The sequence below is a fragment of the Miniopterus schreibersii genome, assembly GCF_964146895.1.
Source record: "Miniopterus schreibersii genome assembly, chromosome: 12".
In the NCBI taxonomy this organism is placed as follows: domain Eukaryota; kingdom Metazoa; phylum Chordata; class Mammalia; order Chiroptera; family Miniopteridae; genus Miniopterus; species Miniopterus schreibersii.
Window position 1 is genome coordinate 64634190 of NC_138112.1, and position 12308 is coordinate 64646497.

At 36.7% G+C, this 12308-nt stretch overlaps 2 protein-coding genes across 2 annotated transcripts; both read right to left on the reverse strand.

Moving 5' to 3' along the window:
- Positions 1–1608: 1608 nt before the first annotated feature.
- LOC308565760 (olfactory receptor 5F1-like) lies at positions 1609–2553 on the reverse strand (the record flags this gene model as incomplete). The annotated part of the gene is made up of 1 exon (XM_081155361.1): positions 1609–2553. The coding sequence occupies one exon, from the start codon at positions 2551–2553 to the stop codon at positions 1609–1611; it is 945 nt and encodes a 314-aa protein (XP_081011487.1).
- A 7242-nt stretch (positions 2554–9795) lies between these two features.
- On the reverse strand, positions 9796–10740 carry LOC308565762 (olfactory receptor 5F1-like; the record flags this gene model as incomplete). Its single annotated transcript, XM_081155363.1, has 1 exon — positions 9796–10740. The coding sequence occupies one exon, from the start codon at positions 10738–10740 to the stop codon at positions 9796–9798; it is 945 nt and encodes a 314-aa protein (XP_081011489.1).
- Between the last annotated feature and the right edge of the window lie 1568 nt (positions 10741–12308).

A 12308-nucleotide genomic window follows, 5' to 3' on the forward strand; every position in this document is an offset into this window, starting at 1 on the left:
CCAATGGGCAGCCAGGTGGTGTAAAATAAAGTAGGTGAGCTATTCAGTGAAAGAGTGAACCACCCTGAGGACAGCCTGATCATTGGCCAGGTAACCAATGTGGGGTGAGAGCATGGCCCCTGGGTGCGCAGACAACCCTGATGCCTTCATGAACGTCCATCTGGCCAAGGTCACCTACATGGACCACTGAGGGCACTGTATGTTGAAGCAGGGTGACCTGTTAAGTGACAGGTCCTAGTGCCTGCTATGCCACATCTCAGATGACTTGAATGTCACCTCTTCAAATAGGTGCTACTTCCAAGGCAAGGACAGAGGAAGTTTTATGAAGAATTTTCCCTCAAAAACTATAAGTGTGTCTTTTTAGCAAGCCCTGATCTCAGTTTCCTCCAGAGTTCTACTAAATTCAACTCCTGTCTACCTTCATATTAACAATGCTTAACTTCTCTTTGTAATGTTTTTTATAGTTGAGGCATAATTGACATACAACATTATTTAGTCTCAGGTGTAAAATATAATGATTCAATATTTGCATATATTGTGAAATGATCATCCACCATACTTATAATATTTTTTTCCTTGTAAGGAGTTTTATATATCTACTCATATAGCAGCTTTCAAATATGCAACACAGTCATAATAACTATAGTCACCATGCTGTAAAATTACATTTCATAATTTGTTTATTTTATAACTGCAAGTTTGTACATTTTAATCTGCTTACTATTACTATCAATAGGTTGTATTGGCATTCGATAGGAGATTTCTGTGAACAGATAATCCATGGGCCTATTGTAAAGAATAAGTGTCACATTCATCTACTTTACATTGATCTATCTCCTTTGATTGAACGCTTTGCTGATTAAACACTTTGCTGTAGTTGAATCTGTGTGTATGTGGCTTTGTGTGTATGTGTCAGTCTCATGAGAGAGAAAGGAAGAGAAGGGTTGGATATTTTTAAGAAGGGAAGAGACTAGGAGAGGTATGATTGGTGCATTCTAATCAGACAGCAGTTTCTTGATAGCACACTCACACAAACTCACACTTATTCTTTAATGAATATATATGTATATTGGGAACAAAGGGAAATAAAAGCCGGTGAATTTACAGCTGAAGTTTAAATTATAGTTCTGAAATTTTATTTAAGCATCCAACTGGGAGATAATTTGATATATTAAATGAAAATATTTTAAATTTAAAGCACTTTTTATGTGTATGTGATATATGACAGTCTTTACAAATCATAAATGGCGAATAATAATGCACAGGGAAAAAACATAGGGATAATTACAAATATTTTCTACAGCAAGTTTCATGTGATGTTGTGACTTTTGTTGCTAAACAGTCTATACCTTTATTTCCCTACAAATAGGCCTTACTTTTGAGAATTTGGTGAAGATGTGTATTGATTAGATGAGGAACCATGGTCACATGTTTGTTAATTTACCTTGTACTTAGGTAAATTTAGGCAGTTTATCTTATATGATATGTATACATAAAAATTATAGAACATGATTGCTTAAAAGATATTCTAATGAAAAAGTGAAGCCTTGTACCAGCCTTTGAAAGGTCATGAAATACTCTGCTAGGTTCAGAAAATTAACCAAACAGTCAGAGAAATGAAGGGATCCGTTTCCTGGTAATTACACTGCATAAAGCCTTCTTTACATCTTTATTCCTGAGGCTATAGATCAGAGGGTTCAACATGGGGATCACCACTGTGTAGAACACGGAGGCCACTTTGTCCTGACCCAGGGAGTAGCTAGAGCTAGGTCTCAGGTAAGTATAGATGGCGGTGGAATAGAAGAGAATTATGGCTGTCAGGTGAGAGGCACAGGTGGAGAAAGCTTTGTGCCTCCCCTCCCCTGAATGCATACGAAAGATGCAGAAGAGAACATAGGAGTAGGAGGTGAGGATGACCAGCAGAGTCCCGACTATATTCACCCCAGCAAACGTGGAAAGGATGCTTTCATTCAGGCTTGTGTCAGAGCATGAGAGCTTGAAGAGTGGAGGGCTGTCACAGAAGAAGTGGTGGATGACATTGGAACCACAGAAAGGCAGGCTGCTTATATAACTTGTGTCAACCATGGAGTTGAGCAGTCCCGCTGTAAAAGCCCCCACTGCCATTTTAAGGCAGACTGTCCTGGACATGACCAAGGGGTAAAGCAGGGGCTTGCATATGGCCACATAGCGGTCATAGGCCATTAACCCAAAGAGGATGCATTCGGTCGTGGCCAAGGCGATAAAGAAGTACATCTGCAGAAAGCAGCCAGCAAAGGAGATGGTTTTCTTCTCTGACAACAAATCCACCAGCATCTTTGGGGTGGTGTTGGAGGAACAACAAACATCCACAAAGGAGAGGTTAGCCAGGAAGAAATACATGGGTGTGTGGAGCCGGGAATCAATCCTGATCAAGAGGATCATCCCCACATTGCCACAAACTGTCAGGATGTAAATGACAAAGAAGAGCAGAAAGAGGATCATCTGTAGCTCCAGCGTGTCTGTTAATCCCAGCAGGATGAACTCAGTCACCGAAGTATAATTAGTTCTGGTCATGAATTACACATATAGTTTGTTTAAAAGTTCACCAAAAAAAGTAGAAATGTTAATGAGGACATTCACACATGGAAAAAAGTCCCTAGGTAAATATAGCATAGTAACTAGAGTGACCGAAGAAAGGGGAAAATTAGTGGAGAAAAGGAGAAGCATTTGAATTTATGAAGCAATTGCCTTTATTTAATCTGATTGTAGGGCTCTCAAATAACTGGTCTAAATCCACATACTCCACTTAAATTTCTACAAATGTAACATATGCTGTTCTCTACCAGCTCACGCCCAAAATGCAAAGGACACAAGTGTTCCTGCTGAAGTCTCTCCCAGTCTCTCAGAGGGAATTGAATTTAACTCAAATACATTGTTTCTTTTCTAAAGACGATGCTGCTTATGTTTCAGCTCCAAAGTTCATGCAATGCCTCCCAGAAATGTCTCATGCACCCAAACAGCAAAAATATCGAGTATTTAAAATAACCAATATTTTGACATCTATCATATTTTTAAGAATGATTTTGTAGTATTTGAAAAGTGAACTAATTAATTTTTCTCATTAGACAATACACTATCAAATTAATGTCATGCAGTGGCAGATGCAGTACCTGTCCACGGTGGTGAACGCAGTTTCACATCACGAGCTTCCTTCTTCACTGTCTTACTCGTGTAGACTATTATTTTCTTCTTAGGAATTCTCAGTTGGAGCTCAGAAAGAAAAATACAATTCAATTTTTAAATAAAATTAAATGCAGTGAATATTTGAATTACCTATTGGTAAAATTTTGAGACACCTTCTGAGTAAGTATATGTGGCTGGACTCTTATTTTTTCTCCTAAAAGAGAATTGGGTGACCACAGGGACTAGATTATAGGGTTTAATTGCAGAGCCAATCCTCTAATGGCAGAAACTCGGTCTCAAAAGACAATAAAATTAGCTCACATGAAGATATATGGAATTAAACATTGCATCATGAAGAGGTTCCTGATCTCTGTATTACTTTAATGACATTTTCCAATGTAAAATCAAATTAATTGGCTATTTACATTCCCCCCCTCTTTTTTTTAAGCTTATTTCAAATGTTTATATAACTCACTATCAAATTATTCTCCTTCCCTTTACAAGTGTGTGTGTGTGGGATGGGGGTGGGGGGTTGGAGAGGTTGGGTGGGGGTCCTTTCCTTTGTCTGAGTAAGTTTACCCTTCAATCTAATTCTGCTTTTAAGTGAAATTAATGAGAAGGAGGAACTAACTAAATCCATTGTACAATGTTTTAAAAAAATTGTACCCTGAACAAGTAGGACAATGAATACGAAAATTGAATTTCTTTTTTAATGATTTTTGGAATTGTGTTTGCTTATTGCAATTATTGTCTGTGATTCCTATCCAAATGGGGATGATAGCACAGATTTTCCAGAGTAAATACACAAGTAAAACCTGGTTGGATAAAGCACATTGGGTGTCCATATGCACAGAGAGTCTATATGCAGAGAGAACTCATCATACATCAAGTTTTGCGTTGCACTTTTTCATTTAAATTCTCAGTTAATATTCTACACCAGTCTTTGAGGGAGGTGTTTATTATTTCACACATTTTGCAGATGAATGAAGAATGACTTCAAGGTATTAAATGACTTTGCAATAGACAAAATCTTAGGAAGTGGGATGTTTGAGTTGAACACAATCTTCAACAGAAAGAATTAATACCCAGCTGCCTAATTTTTCTGCCTAGTTGATTTTTATCTCACACGTAGAAGATATTATATATATATATGTATATACACACACACACACACACACACACACACACACACATATATATATATATACACATAGACACATGCACATGCATATATGTATGAATCTTCTAGTAAATTCAACCTTTTGATCATCAGAGCTGGTAGAGTTCTTGTGCTTGTAAAGGAAGATCTGTAACATTATGAAAGAAATTGCTTAAAAACTTGACTTGTAAAGATCCTATCATTGTGCTATTAAAAACTACCCCCTGACCGACATCTATGCAAACTTCTATCTACCATCTATCATCTATCTATGTATCATCTGTCATCATCATCATCTATCTTTTGATCTATATATCTTTTTCTTCTGATTATCTTATGAGGTAATGCAGATATTGACTTTCACAGAAGGTGCATAAGAGATAAAAACTGTAGTGTTCTGACAATTGTAGTCTCTTAACTGAATATAAATTCAGTATTGATCAAAGAGACTTTACAGCTTATGACATGTAGGGTAAGTTCTATAAAATTCACATGTCACTTACTCCACTATCACTGAAAGACACTTTCTGTAAAATGGAGTATGAAAGCATAATTGTAGATGAACTAAGTATCTTTGCTAATCATTTACTTACCTGACAAAGATACACTCTTTTGTTCATTCAGATTCCCACATATGTTGATTTTATTAGGTAAGATTATTGTATAAACTGTAATTTAAATATTTTGGGGGTAACAATGAGTCTTTTATTTTTAGTTATTTTTTTCTTTATCTTTTTCATCACCATTTATCCCCCCTATTCCTTCTTCCACCTCCATCTCCCCTGCACACAATCACAACACTGTGGTCCATCTCCATGAGTTCTTTCTCTTTTTTTCCTTTTTGCTCAACACCCCCCATCCCCACTCTTACCCCCTTAACTCTCTATCTACGAGTCTGTCTGTATTTTGCTTGTTCAGTTTGTTCATTAAATTCCACATATGAGTGAAATCGTATGGTACTTGTCTTTCTCTGACTGGTTTATTTCACTTAACATCTTATCCAGGTCCATCCATGCTATTGCAAAAGATAAAATTTTCTTTCTTTTTATGGCTGAGTTGTATTCCATTGTGTACATGTACCACAGCTGTTTTAGCCACTCATCTACTGATGGACACTTGGACTGCTTCTAAGTCTTGGCTATTGTAAGTAACACTGCAATGAACATAGGGGTGCATAGATTCTTTCAAGTTAGTGTTTCAGGTTTCTTTGCATAAATTCCCAGAAGTGGAATCCCTGGGTTATAAGGCAGTTCCATTTTTAATTTTTTTAGGTAACTCCATATTGCTTTCCACAGTGGATGGACCAATCTGTATTTCCACCAATAGTGCACGGGGATCCCCTTTTTTCCACATCCTCGTCAACACTTGTTTGCTGATTTATTCATTATAGCCATTCTGACAGGTGTGAGGTGATATCTCATTGTGGTTTTAATTTCCATTTCTCTGATGATTAGTTATGTTGAGCATCTTTTCACATGTCTATTGGCCATCTGTATGTCCTCTTCAGAGAAGTGACTATTCAGGTCCTTTGCCCATTTTTAAATTGGATTACTTGAATTTTTTTTGCTTGAGTTTTATAAGTTTATTTGTGAGAATTAATAAAATAGCTTGTCTGGATTGGTAAATATAGGATCAATATTTTATCTTAAAATTAGTTGCATTTTTCATCACCGCAGAAAATATTTAGAATTCAATTTTTTAAAGGTTGACACTAATAATATACCAAGTCCTCAGGAAAATATGTAGCAATAAAACTCATAACATATGAAAATTATAAAATATCACTAAAGTATTTTAAAATAAATAATACAAATAGTGACACCATGTTTATGAGGATGACTCAAAATTTTAAAGATATGATTTTCAAAACTGGTCTGCAAATACAACACAAAGTGTTATTAATGTTCTAAAATTGAAAAACTAAGGGAAACATTTTTGTGGAATTGTTCTTACGTGCTGCTGAATCAGCTAGCTCTAACTTCTGGGAATCCTATGAATGAGTGTTGTCCACACTGTCCTGTCCTCAAAAGTTCTGTTCAGTAAATGGAGACTCATGCCTGTAGCTTTCTTTGTGTAGTCAATCCATGTCATATTTTGTTCTTTCTCTCTTCCTGCTGCCTTTTTTATTTTCCAGCATTATTTTATTTTCTGAAGAACCTTGCCTTCTCCTTATGTGCCTGAAATAGGACGGCCTCTGTATTGTCATTTTGTCTCTAGAATATTTCAGGCTTAATTTATCTAGGAACCACTTTTTCATCTTCTTGGAGGCCCAGAGTATCCATAGAGCTCTCCTCCAAAGCCATATTTCAAATGAATCAATTTGTTTTCCTATCAACCTACTTCAGTGTCCAACTTTCATACCTGTACACTGGGAATTATGTGGATTAACCCAGAACAAAAAGACAAAACCATTTCTGAAGAAATATCTAGGAGTTATTAATGTCGTTATATGGAGGAAAGCTTACCAATGAAAATAGTGTAACATTGACTAATGAAAATTTAACATATCTTATAGAGTGTTATTCAAGATGAATGGAGGACAGATGTTCAAAAATAAGCAGTGGGGGAAAATAAGCTGTCTTCAGAAAAAGAAAAGATCTCTATCTAATACAGTGGCCAAAAAATAATCTCAGATGTGCTGAAGATCTAAATATCTGTCACTCTCACTCTATTGGAAAAAGAAGTGAAATGTCTGGCTAAAACAAGTGTTAGCAAGTTTATAGAACCTGAGGTCTTATGTGCTGTTGTTGAGAATATAAATATAAACAAGAAATTGGGAAAACAGTTGTTAGGATTTGGCCGGTGATATGGGCTATGAAAGAATTCAAAACTAAAAGAAGAGATGCAGAGAGGAAGTTTATTTTACTTTTCCCCGAAGGGAAAGGGCTGGTGCATTGCTAATTGATACAGGGTGAGAAATAAAAGGACAGCTGCTCTTTTAAGCCATGGCTGTTGTTATGAGACAAGGGGGGGGGCAGTCCTGAAGTAGAGCAGATACCAGGGGCTGTCTTGAAAAGTTACAGTTTGTTTGCTCTCCAGGAGACAGTCCTAGGGAGGGGTCTTTTCAGTATGTTTCCCAAGCCTGTAAAACGTGCTCAGAGCAAAAGTTATGAAGCATTCAAAAGAGGCCTGTTTGAAGGGGAGGAGGGAAAATGAATTTTCTACTAACTAGAGAGTCCTTGATGGGAATTATCCGAGTTGTGAAAATGGTAGGAGGAGGGGGATGCAACAGTGTAGACTTGAGAGTAGTTGATCTTGTTTTGCAGTTTGAACAGAGGGGCTGTTTGAATCAGAGGATCCAAGAATCTTGGGGTTTAATTACCAGGTGCTTCTCAGAAATTGTGGACAGCCACAGCAAAGAAAAAGAGGCGCCTTTTTTCTATCCTTATAACAATTTGTTATATTTTAAAGTTGATCATATGCCTTTCCTATATATAAGCAGTGCCACATCCAGAGATACACCTGATGAATTCTTGTAGTTGTGCAGTGAGTGACATGTAAAGTAACATTCATATTCCCATTGGTCATAATAGAAAGTTAACAATTTAACTATGATATATTAAAGAAAAACAATATTACAAAATTGTGAAATTAGACTGCAGGAATACACATGAACATAGCAGAATGTTAGAAACAATCCTGAAGAAAAACACAAACAATACAGAGGCAAATGTGCATGACATTCATGACATTAAAAAATAGTTTTTAAAAAATATATAGTTTTAGGAACATAGATAAATTTATTTTTAAAAGTTAAACTAGGGAATAATGAAACGTACAGTAGAGTGGTTGTCACTGTCAAAGACACAGGATAATGGAGTGGTCACAGAGAACTTTCAACTATGGCAATAATTTTTTAAAAATTTATCTTGGGAGGTGAGTTTATTTGTGTTCACTAACTTTGTTTTCTAGTTTACATATTTACTTTATATTTTTTGAATGAACTGAAATTTATATTTAACATAATATAATAATAAAGAATTAAAACAAAAATCTAGAGAAATTTATTTTAATTTAGTGTTTGTGTCCAAGATTCCCAAGACCACCATCAGCTTCTGTGATTGACTAGGAAGCACACAACTCAGAAGAGACTTTATATGTATGGTGATGGTTTATTACAGCTAAAGAAATAGATTAAAATTAGCAAAGGAAAAAGGTGTGCAGTGCAGTGTCCAGGAAAAACCAGGCATCAACTTCCCTGTGTCCTGTTCCAATGGAATCACACAGATAGCACTTAATGCGCCCAGCAGTGGTCTCTGACAACTTAGATGAAGTATCACCAACCAGAAATGCTTAACCAAGTTTTGCTGTCCAGGGTTTTATTGAGGGTCAGTACATAGACATGGACGGCTCACAAAACTGTCCCAAGCTACTTAGTGTCCAACTTGCCAACCCTAAATTCAAGCTGATACAGCCTAATACAAAGCCCTAGGCATACAAAAACACACATTCACTATGAATCACCCATTAGTGTAAACTCTTAGGTGGGGGCTCCAGGATACAAAGATGCTCTTACCAGGTAGGACATTCCAAGGGTTCAGAGGTATTCTCTTGGGAGCCAGTCAAGGTCCAGTCCTGAAGACCTTTGGAATATGCATTCTTGGCAGCCCAGGCTGATTGAGTTAACCCTTTTCTGCATAGTACCAGTATATGCACAGATTTAGTGCAGGTCTCCATCTACTAATAACAGCATGTTTTTTTTGTTGCTTATTTGAATGTATGCAATTGTTGAACATTGATTCTTTCAGTCCTTGCATCTTGTTGGCTGACTGTTCCAACTTTGTGACCTTCACAGATTTTGAAGTGAGTCTCTATTGGATTTACTTAATCACTAATGAAAATATTGACTAAAACAAACCTTTAAGGCATACATTTCAGACTTCTTTCATTAACTTTAATAAATTAATCACTCAAAAACCATTGAAGAATGCAGAACATTGATTGATATCTGCATATTTGGGGAATGTGGTAACATTCAACATTCAAGTGAAATAAAAAGCTGGAAATTAGGAAACCATAAAGCAACAGAGAGTATAGCAAAAGGCAAAACAATTTACATTCATAATGGAGGGTTTAATACATATTCTCAGGTCTAAATAAACAAAGAATGATAAAATCACACTCAATATAATAATTAGAGGTCTCAATATTTAACAATTTAAACTTTCTTTTTTAAGTTAAAGGAAAAAATATGGAGTATCTATTACCTTTTTTATACTATATAGAGACTTTGGTCTCTAAACACTCAATACCTGTCTTTCCTAGACAACATTTTATTACAAGTAAGTCTCATTTTTAGGACTCAGTGAAGATAGAAAATGGTTAGATGAAAGGTTCATGGTCATATAATTTTGGTTATATACTTGGATAATACGGAACATAATAACTTAGAAAATATTCTAATGAAAAACTGTAGGCTTGAACAGGCTTTGAAAGTTTATTAAATACTCTGCCAGGTTCAGAAAATTAACCAGTCACAGAAATGAAGGATTCCTTTTTTTGGTAATTACACTGCATAAAGCCTTCTTTACATCTTTATTTCTGAGGCTGTAGACCAGAGGGTTCAACATCGGGATCACTGCTGTGTAGAAAATAGAAACCACTTTGTCCTGACCCAGGGAGTAACTGGATGTAGGTCTCAAGTAAGTGTAGATGGAGGTGGAATAGAACAGAAATATAGCTGTCAGGTGAGAGGCACAGGTGGAGAAAGCTTTGTGCCTCCCCTCCCCTGAATGCATACGAAAGATGCAGAAGAGAATGTAGGAGTAGGAGGTGAGAATGACCAGCAGAACCCCCACTAGATTCACCCCAGCAAACGTGGAAAAGATGCTTTCATTCAGGCTTGTGTCAGAGCATGAGAGCTTGAAGAGTGGAGGGCTGTCACAGAAGAAGTGGTGGATGACATTGGAAGCGCAGAATGGCAGGCTGCTCACATAACTTGTGTTCACCATGGAGTTGAGCAGTCCCGCTGTAAAAGCCCCTGCTGCCATTTTGAGGCAGACTGTCCTGGACATGACCAAGGGGTAAAGCAGGGGATTGCATATGGCCACATAGCGGTCGTAGGCCATTAACCCAAAGAGGATGCATTCGGTTGTGGCCAAGGCGATAAAGAAGTACATCTGCAGAAAGCAGCCAGCAAAGGAGATGGTTTTCTTCTCTGACAACAAATCCACCAGCATCTTTGGGGTGGTGTTGGAGGAACAACAAACATCCACAAAGGAGAGGTTAGCCAGGAAGAAATACATGGGTGTGTGGAGCCGGGAATCAATCCAGATCAAGAGGATCATCCCCACATTGCCACAAACTGTCAGGATGTAAATGACAAAGAAGAGCAGAAAGAGGATTATCTGTAGCTCCAGCGTGTCTGTTAATCCCAGCAGGATGAACTCAGTCACCGAAGTATAATTTGTTCTGATCATTTATAACAAATACAGTTTGCTTAACTTGTATTAGGTGTAGATATTTCCCTCTCCAAAGGTTACAGGAAATAGTGGAAATTTTAATGAGGTTATTGACACATGGAAAAAAACCACCCTTGGTTAATATACCACAGTAACTAGAGTGACTGAAGAAAGAGGGAAATTAGTGGAGAAATGGAGAAGTTATTTGTATTTATGAAGCCATTGACTTTATTAAATCTAGCTGTAGGTTCCTTAAATTGCTGGTCTCAAACCATATACTCCACTTAAGTTTCTGCAAATGCAGCTTATGTTCTCTACCAGCCCACATCCAAACAAGTATTCCTGCTGTAGTCTCCCCTGGTCTCTGAAAGGTGTGTGCATTTAACACAAATCCTTTGTTTATTTCTCAAGACCACTCTGTTTATTCTTCAGCTCCAGTACTCATGCAGTGCCTCCCAGAAATTTCTCATGTGCCTTAAGCAGCAAAAATAGTGACATTTCAAATAACCAATATTTTCAACATCTATTGTATTTTATAGAATAATTTGGTAGTTTTAAAAATAAGCCAAATAATTGTTCTCAATACAAAGTACACTATATTACAGTGTCATGTAGTGCCAGACACATTACCTGTCCACCATAGTAAGTAACAGCATCAAATCCTTATGAGCTTCCTTCCGAAGTGTCTTTCTCATGTAGACTTTATTTTCTATTTTATTAGGGGTTCTCAGTTGGAGCTTAAAATAAAATGTAAAAAATCACTTTGGAAATGCAATGCAGTGAATACTTGAATTACCTACTGGTAAAAATGTAAGACTCGTCCTGAGTGAATCCATGTTGCTACACTTTTATTTTGTTTTCCTGGAAGAGAATCAGGTAACCGTGGGGACTAGATTATAGGGTTTAATTGTGAAGTTAATCCTCTAAGGCAGAATCTTCATCTCAAAAGAAAATGAAATATAATCACAGGTAGTTATAGGGAATCAAACATTGCATCATGAAGTGGTTCTTGATCTCTGTATTTCCTTAACGACTTTTGCCAATGTAAAAACAAAATTAATTGGCTATTTACATTGCCTCTCTCTCTTTGTATTTTTAGCCCATTTCAAATGCTTCATAGCCCAGTACCAAATTATTCTTCCCTTTACTCGAATAAAGGAGGGTCCCTTCCTTTGTCTGAGTCCATTGAAACTTCAGTCTAACTCTGCTCTTGAATGAAATCAATAAGAAGGGGCAAACTAAATACATTGTACAGTGTTTTAGAAAAAATTATACTCTAAACAAATAGGACCATGAATAAGAAATCTGAATTTCTTTTTTATGATTTCAGAAGTGTGATGGCCCATTGTAATGAGTGTCTGTGAGTCTTATCCTAGAAGGGGATGATAGCTCAGATTTCCTAGATCTAAAGATGCAAGTAAAACAAGGTTGAATAAGGCACATTGGTGTCATTACTCATGGAGAGTCTACTTGCAGAGGGAACTCATCATGCATTCAGTTTTGTATTACACTTTTCCACTTAAATTCTTAATTAATTTTCTACATCAGTCTTTAAGGGAGGCATTATTATTTCATACATTTGCAGA